We start from the raw sequence: 14,318 nt of genomic DNA, 5'->3' as shown, positions 1-14,318 counted from the left end.
TCATGGTCCTGTTGAAAAACAAAACGATAGTCCCACTAAGCTCAAACTAAATGGGATGGCGTATCGCAGCAGAATGCTGTGGTAGCCATGCTGGTTAAGTGTGCCTTGAATTGTAAATAAATCACTAAATAAATCACTGAGTGTCACAGAAAAGCACCCCACACCATCACACCACCACCACGGAGATCATCCGTTTACCTACTCTACATCTCACGAAGACATGGCAATTTGGAAGGGAAAATATTGTTTTCTTGGCCCAAGAAAGTCTCTTCTTATTGGTGTCCTTTTAGTAGTGGTTTCTTTGCAGCATTTCGACCAGGAAGGCCTGATTCACGCAGTCATGTTGAGATGTCTGTTACTTGAACTCTGAAGCATTTATTTGGGCTGCAATTTCTGAAGCTGGTAATTAATGAATTTATCCTCTGCAGCAGAGGTAACTCTGGGTCTTTCTTTCCTGTGGCCAGATGGTTTTTGCGACTGCACTTGAAGAAACTGTCAAAGTTCTTAATGTTCTGTATTGACTGACCTTCATGTCTTAAAGTAATAATGGACTGTCGTTTCCCTTTGCCAAGAACAGTTCAAATAAGCATAGTATAGACTTGGTCTTTTACCAAATAGGGCTATCTTCTGTATACCACCCCTACCTTGTACGCAACACAACTGATTGGCTCAAACGCATTAAGAAGGAAAGAAATTCCACAAATTAACTTTGAACAAGGCACACCTGTTAATTGAAATGCATTCCAGGTGACTACCTCATGAAGCTGTTTGAGAATGCCAAGTGTGCAAAGCTGTCAAGGCAAAGGGTGGCTAAAGGGGGGGGGGGGGGAGAACAAAAAAATAGAAACCCTGTGTCCAAACTTGACTGGTACTGTATATGTTTCCCTTTATTTCCGCCTAACCCTACCACCCCTCCCCTAATTGGATTAAACGAATCAACAACAACACTTAGGCTTCTACTTCCAGCTTATACATCTTTCAGCTCCCCTCCACTCCTCACATAGTTCTGAACACCATCCAGTTTTGGTTTCTATTTGGTATATCTTTTTCAGCTGTGATGTTTTACAAAAGTTGTGAACCTTTCTATTCTCATAGTGTCTACAGATTGTAAATAAAAAAAAAAAAAAATTGCTAAGAGCATTATTATATTATCGATCATTTGATTGACATTTTAAATCACCCAGCACTCAAGGCTGTTCTTAAGAGAGTAGCCTATCCTGCCTCATATCATGCCTTTACTCTACATGCTTATTAGAGAGAACTGGAACCTCCTAACTCCTGTTGTCCTTGTCTGGCTACATGCTTGTCCTTGGTGTATAACTTTGTTGGAGACCAGAGACCATTATCGTTGTAATTTGACTCGGCGTTGCTAGGGCAGATAGATTGCTCCCAGTGTGGAATTAATGCGCATTCATTGTGTTGACCTTTAGCTGTGGCTGGATTAAGCTGAAGCATTGAGATGCTGTTGGAAGTAATGATTTTCTACCCTCTCCTCCTCTCCTCCTGTATTGTGGGAAGGCCGAGTCGTTGCTGCATCTGCAACTCCTAGCGCCGTAAGCTGTAATTAGTGAGGGGGTTTGTCTATTGATTTCTCTCAGGACAATGGAAATGCCAGAAACAACATGGCGGACGACGTGAGTCTCGGACCCGCGCTGATTGGCACTGTTAATCGGGTGAATGAATTGACGCGTCTCGTTCGCCTGGTAGACGTCGACTCCAGCCTTTATCTAGTTTTGACCCTCACCTCAAAGCGTTTCAAGTTCTTAATACCGTTCTCGTAGACAAGTGTTTACCCACAACCAAAGAGGGACTGTCTGTAATCCACTATTTGGAAAACACTATTCTAGCTATTTACTCGTTCACTCTCCACCCCTGTGCTCAACTGCCAATGCTGACATGCGTTAAGTGAATTGGTCTATGCAAGCCTCTGAAGTGGTAGTTGAATGTTTTCCATTCACAACCCTCAAGCGGAAGCAGCTGCAAAAGGCGGACACAAACAACTAATTGCAAATGCTGCTCGTCATCACATTTACCATAATGCTGGTTCCTTTCCTCAAGTTAATCTGCATTCGATTCTCATCAACTCATCTGCAGATGCTCCTCAATCACCTTGCATCTCCTTAAGTGGTTTAGTCTACTTTGTGTATTCCTTAATTGATCACCCGTGAGCTGTGGAGCCCAGACCTGTCGGCTCTTTCTAGAACCGGGAGCTGTGGAGCCCAAGCCTGTCTGCTCTGTCTAGAACCGGGAGCTGTGGAGCCCAAGCCTGTCGGCTCTGTCTAGAACCGGGAGCTGTGGAGCCCAAGCCTGTCGGCTCTGTCTAGAACCGGGAGCTGTGGAGCCCAAGCCTGTCGGCTCTGTCTAGAACCGGGAGCTGTGGAGCCCAAGCCTGTCGGCTCTGTCTAGAACCGGGAGCTGTGGAGCCCAAGCCTGTCGGCTCTGTCTAGAACCGGGAGCTGTGGAGCCCAAGCCAGTCGGTGTAGAGCAGTAGGCTAGTGTTGGAGTGACTATCTGTGCTGTTTTTCCCCACATCCCAACACCTCTCTTGTTTGTATCAATGAAGCTCCCAGATAACACGTTGCATATGTTTTTGTTGAAGATGTTGAGGGCCACACATATGGTGACAGTAGTAGTGGCACTGCAGAAGTACACGGAGTATACAAAATATTAAGAACACCTTCATAATATTGAGCCCCCCCCTCCCTCAGAACATCTTCAATTTGTCAGGGCATGGACTCTACAAGGTGTTGAAAGCGTTCCACAGGGATGCTGGACCATATTGACGCCAATGCTTTCTTTGCTTGTGTGGTATCCATATAGTCATTCCAACCTTGTGTCATACGGGGATATTCAGTCATCTCGGCACTGATCCCAAGGGCCGTGGATTTCAAACCCCACTTATACTCTGCAATCTGAAGATTAGCAAGGCTAACAAGTACATGTAAAATCCCATAGAGAATGCTAATGATCGCGTTGTGAATAATTTTGTACAGTTTCTTACTGAACTATACAAGTAACTCAAAATGCTACACAGTTTGCTGCACAAAACAAATAGTAGCCAGCAAGGCTCTTGATCCAGGAGTCACTCTAGAGTAGAGCGAGAGGAAAGGGGGAAAGGTATTTATGGGGTCATAAACCTCACCTACAGGCCAACGTCATGACATATCTTTGGCAGAGATTCCACTTTCTGGATAAGTCTCTTAAGAACTTTCCACACCTGGATTGTGCAACATTTGCCCATTTATTAAAAAATGTGTTGTCCTGCTGAAATGTTAATTAATTTCCCAGTGTCTGACGATTTAATACATTTTAGAATAAGGCAGTAACGTAACCATGTGGAAAAAGTAATTTCCGAAGGCACTGTATGTGTCTTATATACTTAATGTTGTCCAAGGATACTACTAATAAGTCTCTGTTTCCCCTGTGCAGGTGTGCTGTGACCATGCGTTGCCTGGCGGCCCGGGTCAACTACAAGACCCTGATCGTCATCTGCGCCCTCTTCACCCTCCTCACCATGCTTCTGTGGAACCGCTGCTCCAGCGACACCGCCCTGCGCTTCCTCCCGCGGGCCCCGCCGCCACCCCCCAGCGCCAAGGGGGGCGACGCCAGCATTAGCAGCCAGCAGCAGCCCCCGGAGCCGCCGCCCATAGTAGGCGGAGCTGCCGGCATCAAGTACGAAGAGATGGACTGCCTGATTAACGACGACGTCACGATAAAGGGTCGGCGGGACGGTGCTGAAGTGTACTTTCCTTTCAGCTGGCTGGAGAAGTACTTTGAGGTGTACGGCAAGGTGGTGCAGTACGACGGTTACGAGCGCTTTGAGTTCCAGCACAGCTACTCCAAGGTGTACGCGCAGCGCGAGCCCTACCACCCGGACGGCGTCTTCATGTCCTTCGAGGCATACAACGTGGAGGTGCGCGACCGCGTCAAGTGCATCAGTGGAGTGGAAGGTGAGTCGAATCCCTTGAGGCGCCAACATTGATCCGTGACAATGTCTACGAGAAAAGGCATTTTATTGCAGCCAACCACATTACAACCGTTATTTTGATTCACCTGACGCACAGGAAATAAGAGCTAGTCTATCAATCCTTTAATCGCCTTAATTACTACTTATTGATCAATACCATCACGAATGTATGGCCTTAAAATCGTATTTATTTTTCCCCAAATGTTCTTTGTTTGTTTTTTCAAGGTTTCTGTAATTCCCAAACTTTAAAAAAAAAATAGAAGGATAACAAAATTTGGGTTGTAGTATGAACCAACAAGAGACTGTTTGCTTAGTGATGTTTGTGTAGCGCTCTTGTAGTTGGAGAGTTTGCAAAGCAAATGGCCACTGGATTGATGCAAATGGTCATGTTATCATTCTGCCAGGTAGCCATAGGCTACTTTGGTAGACATTTTAAATGGGAAGGTTTTGGGGAAAGCCTTTCCATCTAACATAAGATGGTTATAATTAGCATCATCCCTAACGGCTACACAATGTGCAGACATGCGCTCGCCACGCAGACACGGGCATTCCTCGCCACGCAGACACGGGCATTCCTCGCCACGCAGACACGGGCATTCCTCGCCACGCAGACACGGGCATTCCTCGCCACGCAGACACGGGCATTCCTTACCGCTTCATAAAGTTGCAGGAAAATACGAATCACTGATGCATTCTGTTCTAGTCTTGTCTTTGGCAAATTAATTTGTTTTTCTACTAAGTTCAATACATTTTTGAATATTGTTGAATTCCGTTTTAATATCTGGATTCCGTGATTCCGTCCTCATTCTCCGCAATGTGGATTTTATAGGGCCCTGTGAATGGTCCCACCACAAGACCAGGATTGGAAAAATTCTGTGAATAGTCAAATGTAAAAAAAAAAAAAGTAAAGTAGCCCAACATTCATTGCCTTTGTCCTCAACTCCATAAACGGGGACCAGGAAAGGAACCACTAAGCTCTATCACACACTGGTTTATACATGGCACGTCAGGGCCAGCACTTAGTGGTTGTGTGCAAAGCAGTCTGAACGGACCCGTCTTAAAGGACAGTGTCCGTACGAGTTTAAGAGCCATTTAGCTGCACAGTCCGTAGGAGAATTTTCCAGGAAACCAGGCTTGAGTAATCCACCTCTGGCCCCTTGTGAATAATGCACCATCAATTGAGTTGCATTAAGCAAATGAAACAACTGGGATTTGATCGGGCAGATCACAAAACCTGATTGTGGCAACTTAATGGAGCACCATTTTGTGCTTGTACCGATACGCCGGGGTCTCCTGTTTCACAACGTGGAGATGGACTGTTGGTAGACAATGGAGTGTCTCCTGTTTGGACTGTTGGTAGACAATGGAGTGTGAGGGTCTCCTGTTTCATGGATGGACTGTTGGTAGACAATGGAGTGTGAGGGTCTCCTGTTTCACAACGTGGAGATGGACTGTTGGTAGACAATGGACTGTTGGTAGACAATGGAGTGTGAGGGTCTCCTGTTTCAATGGAGTGTGAGGGTCTCCTGTTTCAATGGAGATGGACTGTTGGTAGACAATGGAGTGTGAGGGTCTCCTGTTTCACAACGTGGAGATGGACTGTTGGTAGACAATGGAGTGTGAGGGTCTCCTGTTTCACAACGTGGAGATGGACTGTTGGTAGACAATGGAGTGTGAGGGTCTCCTGTTTCACAACGTGGAGATGGACTGTTGGTAGACAATGGAGTGTGAGGGTCTCCTGTTTCACAACGTGGAGATGGACTGTTGGTAGACAATGGAGTGTGAGGGTCTCCTGTTTCACAACGTGGAGATGGACTGTTGGTAGACAATGGAGTGTGAGGGTCTCCTGTTTCACAACGTGGAGATGGACTGTTGGTAGACAATGGAGTGTGAGGGTCTCCTGTTTCACAACGTGGAGATGGACTGTTGGTAGACAATGGAGTGTGAGGGTCTCCTGTTTCACAACGTGGAGATGGACTGTTGGTAGACAATGGAGTGTGAGGGTCTCCTGTTTCACAACGTGGAGATGGACTGTTGGTAGACAATGGAGTGTGAGGGTCTCCTGTTTCACAACGTGGAGATGGACTGTTGGTAGACAATGGAGTGTGAGGGTCTCCTGTTTCACAACGTGGAGATGGACTGTTGGTAGACAATGGAGTGTGAGGGTCTCCTGTTTCAGTGGAGATGGACTGTTGGTAGACAATGGAGTGTGAGGGTCTCCTGTTTCACAACGTGGAGATGGACTGTTGGTAGACAATGGAGTGTGAGGGTCTCCTGTTTCACAACGTGGAGATGGACTGTTGGTAGACAATGGAGTGTGAGGGTCTCCTGTTTCACAACGTGGAGATGGACTGTTGGTAGACAATGGAGTGTGAGGGTCTCCTGTTTCACAACGTGGAGATGGACTGTTGGTAGACAATGGAGTGTGAGAGTGTGAGGGTCTCCTGTTTCACAACGTGGAGATGGACTGTTGGTAGACAATGGAGTGTGAGGGTCTCCTGTTTCACAACGTGGAGATGGACTGTTGGTAGACAATGGAGTGTGAGGGTCTCCACAACGTGGAGATGGACTGTTGGTAGACAATGGAGTGTGAGGGTCTCCAGTTTCACAACGTGGAGATGGACTGTTGGTAGACAATGGAGTGTGAGGGTCTCCATGTGCGGGTACCCGTGGTTTTAATCTCTGATCAGATATCTGTGTGGTGAGGATGTCGCTTATTTTCTGTGTGAGTGTTTGACACCTACAGCACCCGATGTCACAAGAAGGCCAAAAAGATCATCAAGGACAACAACCACCTGAGCCACGGCCTATTCACCCTATCATCCAGAAAGCGATGTCAGTACAGGTGCCTCAAAGCTTGGACCGAGAGATTGTAAAAACAGCTTCTATCTCAAGGCCATCAGACTGTTAAATAGCCATCACGAGCCGGCCTCCACCCAGTACCCTGCCCTGAACTTACTCACTAGCCAGCTACCACCCGGTTACTCAACCCTACACCTTAGAGACTGCTGCCCTATGTACATAGACGTGGAATCACTGGTCACTTTAATGATGTTTAGATACTGTTTTACCCATTTCATATGTTCATACTGTATTCTAGTCAATACCATCTATTCTGCTGTTGCTGTATATATAACATCCTGGAGTCGCCTGTTGACGTCGAGACTGGTGTTTTGTTGAGGACTTGTGAGGCGTCTGTTTCTCAAACTAGACACTAATGTACTGTTGCTCAGTTGTGCACCGGGGCCTCCCACTCTTTCTATTCTGGTTAGGGCCAGTTTGCGCTCTTCTGTGAAGGGAGTAGTACACAGTGTTGTACGGGATCTTCAGTTTCTTGGCAATTTCTCACATGGAATAGCCTTAATTTCTCAGAACAAGAATAGACTGACGAGTTTCAGAAAAATTATCTTTGTCTGGCCATTTTGAGCCTGTAATCGAACCCACAAATGCTGATGCTCCAGATTCTCAGCTAGTCTGAAGAAGGCCAATTTTATTGCTGCTTTAATCAACACAACAGTTTTCAGTGGTGCTAACATAATTGCAAAAGGGTTTTCTAATTATCAATTAGCCTTTTTAAAATGATCAAGTTGGATTAGCTAACACAACATGCCACAATGTCTACACTGTATTTCTGATCAATTTGATGGTATTTTAATGGACAAAAAAAATGTACTTTTCTTTCAAAAACAAGGACATTTCTAAGTTCAAAATCAACATTTGGTGTCTGGTGTGGCCACCAGCTGCATTAAGTACTGCAGTGCATCTCCTCCTCATGGACTGAACCAGATTTGCCCGTTCTTGCTGTGAGATGTTACCCCACTCTTGCACCAAGGCACTTTTAAGTTCTGTCAGTCCTGTCTCTCTGTTGCACTGTCTTAGGCGTCTCACAGTACGGACATTGCAATTTATTTCCCTGGCCACATCTGCAGTTCTCATGCCTCCTTGCAGCATGCCTAAGGCATGTTTACGCAGATGAGCAGGGACCCTGGGCATCTTTCTTTGTGTTTTTCAGAGTCAGTAGAAAGGCCTCTTTCGTGTCCTAAGTTTTCATAACTGTGACCTTAATTGCCTACCGTCAGTAAGCTGTTAGTGTTCTACAGGTGCATGGCCATTAATTATTTATGGTTGATTGAACAAGCATGGATAAGTGTTTACTTAAGTGTTTACAAAAACCTTTTATTAATGCAATTGCAGACAGAAGTTGACAAACAGCACCATAGCACGGATGTTGCTGAGTAAATTCTGTGTCAAACACAAGGTCTCAAGTTGTTTTATTAAACCGAAGCCCCGCCTTAGTGATGTCACTGACTACGTCATTACCTTTTTACTCCTGAGACCAAAACCCTGCTTCCATAGCTATACAAACACAGAGTTTGTGTTTATCTAAAATCCCCCCTCCCCAAAGCTGATTTATTGTGGAATGTCTGAGTAGTCTCTTATCTTCCACACTCCCCTGCAGAGTTCTGTCTCAGTCACACATTATAAGAGAGAGAAAGAGCAAACAACTGTGGAACAATTCTAAATCTATAATGAATATATATTTTGTTAATCTGTAGTCGAGGAGACTATACAGGTAAGAAGAGAGGGGTCTTATAACCCCTCCCCTTCTATTAATATAACATAAGCATAATCAATTATTCTAATACATCAAACATTTGTAAAGCCCCAAATCATGTTTTGGGTGAATCCTGACACATGAAGATCTGGGAAGTTATTTTTACGAATTATCTTTGAAAGACAGGGTTCTGAAAATGGGACGTTTCTTTTTTTTGCTGAGTTTGTGTGTGTGTGTCTCACACACACTCTGACATTGCTCGTCCTAATGTTTATATATTTCTTAATTCCATTCTTTTAGATCTGTGTATTTTTGTGAATTGTTATTAATATTAGATATTAATGCACCTAGGAACACAAGCCTTTCACTACACCCGCAATAACATCTGATAAATATGTGACTAATAACATTACATTTACATTTACATTTAAGTCATTTAGCAGACGCTCTTATCCAGAGCGACTAACATCTGATAAATATGTGTATGTGACCAATAACATTTGATTTTGATTTGTGTGTTCTATTTGTCTATCTTGTGGGTTGTGAAGTATGCTTCGTGTTGGTGTGTGGGTAGGTGTGAATATGTCGGCTATAACACACGACTTAAAAAGAGCACAGTCTCTCAGAAGCTCACACACACTGTCTGCCTTTGTCCTCGAGTGCTCCACTTACTGAGCCGGAGTGTAACCAAGCGTCTTTCTACCTCTGTGTTGGTCCCTGTCCTTACTGCTCTGCCAGTCCACTTTCATTTATCTTCTCTGTTTAAACAAGAAATTCTCCCCAAGGATGGCCTTGGGTTTTTGTTCTGCCGTGACTACAGCACAATGGCGTGAGCAGTTTCTCCCCCCTCATCTAGCAGTACGTCTCCTCTGCATCTCTCACGCTCTCGTTCTTGTGCTGTCTCTTGTTCTCACTCTCCTTACTGGAAGTCACAGCGATACTGCTAAGTGTGGAAGGAGAGAACATCTCTCCTCATGTTCCTTCCATTTCTCTCCTTGTTATTACTCTCCTTTCTGATGCCGCTCTCGCTCTCGCTCTCGCTGTTCATTTCATCATATACCACTTCTACTTTCTTGGCTTAATTCTGACCGTAAATGCATATTACAGGCAGACATCATGCTATGAGTCACATTATTCTACATGGTATTTATGGTCATTGCATGGTAGCTTGCCATGTGTTGTTACCTAACCAGTACTATTTAGTGCTCTATGGATATTGTACCATTTTAGTACCCTGTAATATGAATGAAACAGAAGGTGGATTTGACTAGAACAGAAAATCATGATGAAGAGCCATTGAGATGAATCAGGTATAAACACAGAGTTTTTGCCCTTCCACGTTGTTTTAACTCAGGCATGGCTTGATAACAACCAGCCTTTCTTAGGGAAATCAGGAGAATCCAGTGAAGTGTGTGTGTGATGGCTAAATATTTTTTGGGATTTGTTCTGTGCTGATGTGATTTCAGGCTTGATTAACAAGACAGATCCCATTTACCAACGGCATGTAAGACGTGCATCACCTGCCCCTCCACCTAAATGCAATATATATATATTTTTTTTACTGCAAACATAATCATACTTGATTTTGTTTGTAAAGCCAATTAAGAAGGCATTGGAACTCTAGCTTGGAGGCCTTGTTAGCGTTGCAATCAACAACGAATGATGCTAGCTGTAAGAGAATACGAACGGGGCCAGCTAGTCTTCTATAATGAGAACTGGGCCAGCTATCCTGCTATAATGAGAGTCCGGCCTTAACTAAAGTCATTACTGATAGGCACCTCTTGTTAAAATGAAAGCCCCCAGAAATCAATAGCCCATTTCAGAAAGCTCTGGCTCCAAACCACATTATCATCATGCTGGACCCTTCCCAATGCTAGTTGGTAAAGTGGCCTTGTATACTTGAGGGGAGTTGTCTAATAGATATTCATTATCTTTTGACAGCCCCTCGTCAACATGTAGGGTCTTACTGGCATACAAATGCAGAAGGGAGGTGGTCGTAGTGCTGGTGGAAATGCAGCAGAGATGTAGCCTGTCTGTACTTTCTAAGTTATTTAATTGAACCTCTTATTTAACCAGTCAAGTCATTTAAGAACAAATTCTTATTTACAATGACGGCCTAACCATCAAACCCGGACGACGCTGGGTCAATTGTGCACCGCCCTATGGGAGTCCCAATCACGGCCGGATGTGATGGAGACTGGAACACAGCAACAAGGCCTGCTTTAAAGGTGACGCACACATCACTGTGACTAAACACGCAATGTGTAGAGAATCATTGTACCATCTAATCCACTTTGAAAAATATTTTCAATAACCAAAAATATAGTATTTTCAGCTCTTTGAAGCTGGTGTACAAAACCCAACGTAAAAGATGTAGAAACTTGAACTTACCGCTTGTTAAACTTTCAATGAGAATGACAGATGTATAACTCTGTCAATTTGGTCGACCAAAAAGTGACATGTTGCAGCTTTAACACTACAGTAACAAGACTGATTGTGTTAGAGCCAGGCAGAGCATGGGTGGGACTGTTGGAGCCAGACAGAGCGGAGGGGGGGGGGGGGGACTGTTGTAGCCAGACAGAGCGGAGGGGGGAGGGGGGACTGTTGTAGCCAGACAGAGCAGGCAGGGGGAGGACTGTTGGAGCCAGACAGAGCAGGGGGGACTGTTGGAGCCAGACAGAGCGGGGGGGGGGGACTGGGGAGCCAGACATAGCGGGGGGGACTGTTGGAGCCAGACAGAGAGGGGGGGGGGGACTGTTGGAGCCAGACAGAGTGGGTGGGACTGTTGGAGCCAGACAGAGCGGGGGACTGTGTTGAGGGTAGCAGTTCAGGGAGATATTATGTCATTGATCTTGAAAGTGAAGTCAAAACTTTTTGGACTCTGTACCCCGATAATTTGCTTTTCATATTAATTGATGAATGAGGCAAAGATCAGCGCTTTATATGACATATTGAAACATGTGCCTGAAGTGATGAACATGTGGTGTGCTCTCACTACCTGCTGACCATTGTGTAATTATTCAAATGACCAACATTAAAATGTGAAACCTTGTAACTTCTTTTGAATGAGAAAAATAAGCCACTGACCGGAAACAATCGTCTCAGCAACAGTCATAGGAATTTACTGTAGCAGTTTGTATATGGAAAAAGTCAAACCCCTGCAGATTTATTTGTTGCTGCGTCACTCTAGATTTGTTGCATGGCTGAACTGCACCCTGTTGTTGGGTCCAGCTGGGTAGTAAATGCTGCTACCTTCACCCAACAGTGTTCTGCATCACAGGTATGGAGGGCTGCATTTCACTGGGGCGGAAAATGGGTCAGTCAGGAGCTGAGCAGAATCCATTTGTGGTACTGTATGAAGCTGGAGGGAGCTTACTTATTCTCTCTCACCCATTTCCTGTAGACGAGGAGAGACTCGCACTTTCTCACACCTCAACTGCAACTTTGCATCTTATAAAGGGGTGAATATATCACTCCATTAATTAGGTCGTCACAGCCAGAGGGACCCGAGGGCTCAGCCGTGAGGTTTTGGGAGCGTTTCTACCCGATGCGCCCTGGTATCCATGGAAAAGTTATTTAGCGAAGGCCCCTTGGAGCATAATGCATTAAACATGGGTCTCCTTTCATCTCTGTCCCTACTTTAACCCTGCCTAATCACTCTGGGACCAACTCAAAGCTTTCACCGTCCACTGAGAGACTCCTCCACAACAGACTTGGTCAGAGTGGAGATGTCAAGTGGACTCATTTGTTTACATTTCTTGTTCAAAAGGCAACTCTTTGACGTATAAATGCAATTCACGGAACAATAAGTGGTTTATTTTGACGTGATGATGTCATGTCCTCTTTATGCGTTGCGTTTCTATATTAGAAGGGAGGCGTAGGCATACAGGTTTTGACTGACTTATTAGAATGTATATCAGCAGTGTTTTCTGTCAGAACATGGAGAAAGTAGCCAGCCAGGGAGTTCCGGTCTGGGGGGTGGGCATACCCCCAGGTATTATTGTTTTGCAGAACAAGCTCTATTTTGGAGGCTTCTGGTACATTCTGTCTATATTCCATCTGAAATACACAGCTAAATTATTGAATACGGTAATGACTTTACCTCCCAGATTGGTAAAATTAGTTGTTGTATTAAGCAGAGACGCATGACTTTACAATTAACATTTCTTAAAATGTTTAAATTCAGCGTGCTAGTTGTTTTGGATTTTGCCATAGGGTGGATTTTGCCATAGGGTGGATTTTGCCATAGGGTGGATTTTGCCATAGGGTGGATTTTGCCATAGGGTGGATTTTGCCATAGGGTGGATTTTGCCATAGGGTGGATTTTGCCATAGGGTGGATTTTGCCATAGGGTGGATGCAACTGTTTGCAGTTTTTATGATAACTGATGATCAATGGGCCCCACCCCAGTCAGTAATTCGACCATGCTTACTACAAGTTTAGATAGTTAGTCTAGCGGCCAGCATTTTGATATTGCGCCTATTATTCAATGTTTCTTGTGTGAAATTGGTCCGTGGGCCTAGAAAAGTGGGGTGGCCCGCGGGAATGATTTTAACATTAAATAGGTCTTGAGGTTAGTCATATTTAGTTTTACTGCAACATGAATTGTCACAATGATGTTTGTTCTTCAAATAATGTATTTGATTGGCTCTGCTGCTTTGGACACTTTTAGGGTAAAGAAACCAATGTAATTTTGTATTTTGGGTGAACTATCCCTTTAATAGGTATGTCAAACTTGTTCCACGGAGAGCCGGTTGTCTGCCCGTTTTTGCTCCTCCCTTGCGCTTGATTGATGAATTAAGGTCACTAATTTAGTAAGGAACTCCTCACAGCTGGTTGTCTAGGGCTTAATTGAAAGCAAAAAGCAACAACCTGCAGACACAAGGCCCTCCATGGAATGAGTTTGACACCCCTGCTTAAACAGTTTGGCCTGTCAATCAATCACTGTGGGTGGGATTGTCAAGGGAGGGGGCAGGATGTTTGACTCAGTTCATAGGGTTTCAGACCTGTCAATCAATCACGGTGGGTAGGACTTTGAGGGAAGGCGGTAGATTAGTAATCTTGTCAGAAACAAGTGTAGTCTACACTTTTAATTTAGTTTTATTGTGGAAAAAACAAGAGAGAGAAAATGATGTCATGTGAACATGGATTCACTGTTGAGAAACAATATAGAATTGCAGGGAAATGGGTTGAAAATAACATTTAAAAACATGTTAGGGGGAGGACACCCAGACTCCCCGCCAGTTTGTGCACGCCCCACTTTTATACAAAGTCAGGTGCATATGAAAAGACCTACAAGTGTGATTTGAAGAATGTGAAGCAGGTGTTTAACGTGCTTTAATACACAGAAAGCCTCAGTTGACGACTCGATTGTGGACACTAATCAAATCAGTAGGTCTGTATCAATATTTAGAATAACACCATACCAAGGACCATGACATTAGCTTTTATAACCTTCAATCTGTTTTATTAGATCATATTTATCATATTTTCTCAACTACCTATTGTTCCTGCAGTGAGGATTCAACATCTTCACCGAATGTTTTCATCGTTTATCTGCAGTAGTTGCCTACCAGTATGCAAATTAGAGAGCTGGTTTACTTGTCCCGATTCGGTACCATGGAATTATAAATAGCAAAGTATGGTTTATAAATGGCAAAGGGATGTAGAAGATTGAATTTATTCAATCAGTTCGACACCTTTAATAAACGGTTCAATACTTGCTGTTTGGTGGTTAATCAAAGCACAGTAAGTAGTCTATGCGCCGGGACTCTATGGCTGGCTATAGTAGGCCTA

General features: G+C 44.3%; 1 protein-coding gene across 1 annotated transcript in view; it reads left to right on the top strand.

Moving 5' to 3' along the window:
• glceb (glucuronic acid epimerase b) overlaps positions 1 to 14,318 on the top strand; it is an 83,694-nt gene that overhangs the window by 48,305 nt on the left and 21,071 nt on the right. The window contains exon 3 of the mRNA XM_064988991.1: positions 3,430 to 3,950. Coding sequence (XP_064845063.1) covers positions 3,443 to 3,950 — 508 coding nt within the window. The 5' untranslated portion in view covers positions 3,430 to 3,442. The remainder of the gene's footprint in view (positions 1 to 3,429; positions 3,951 to 14,318) is intronic.

Source organism: Oncorhynchus masou, chromosome 2 (genome assembly GCF_036934945.1).
Source record: "Oncorhynchus masou masou isolate Uvic2021 chromosome 2, UVic_Omas_1.1, whole genome shotgun sequence".
Taxonomy (NCBI): domain Eukaryota; kingdom Metazoa; phylum Chordata; class Actinopteri; order Salmoniformes; family Salmonidae; genus Oncorhynchus; species Oncorhynchus masou.
This window is presented reverse-complemented; position numbering and strand designations above follow the sequence as displayed.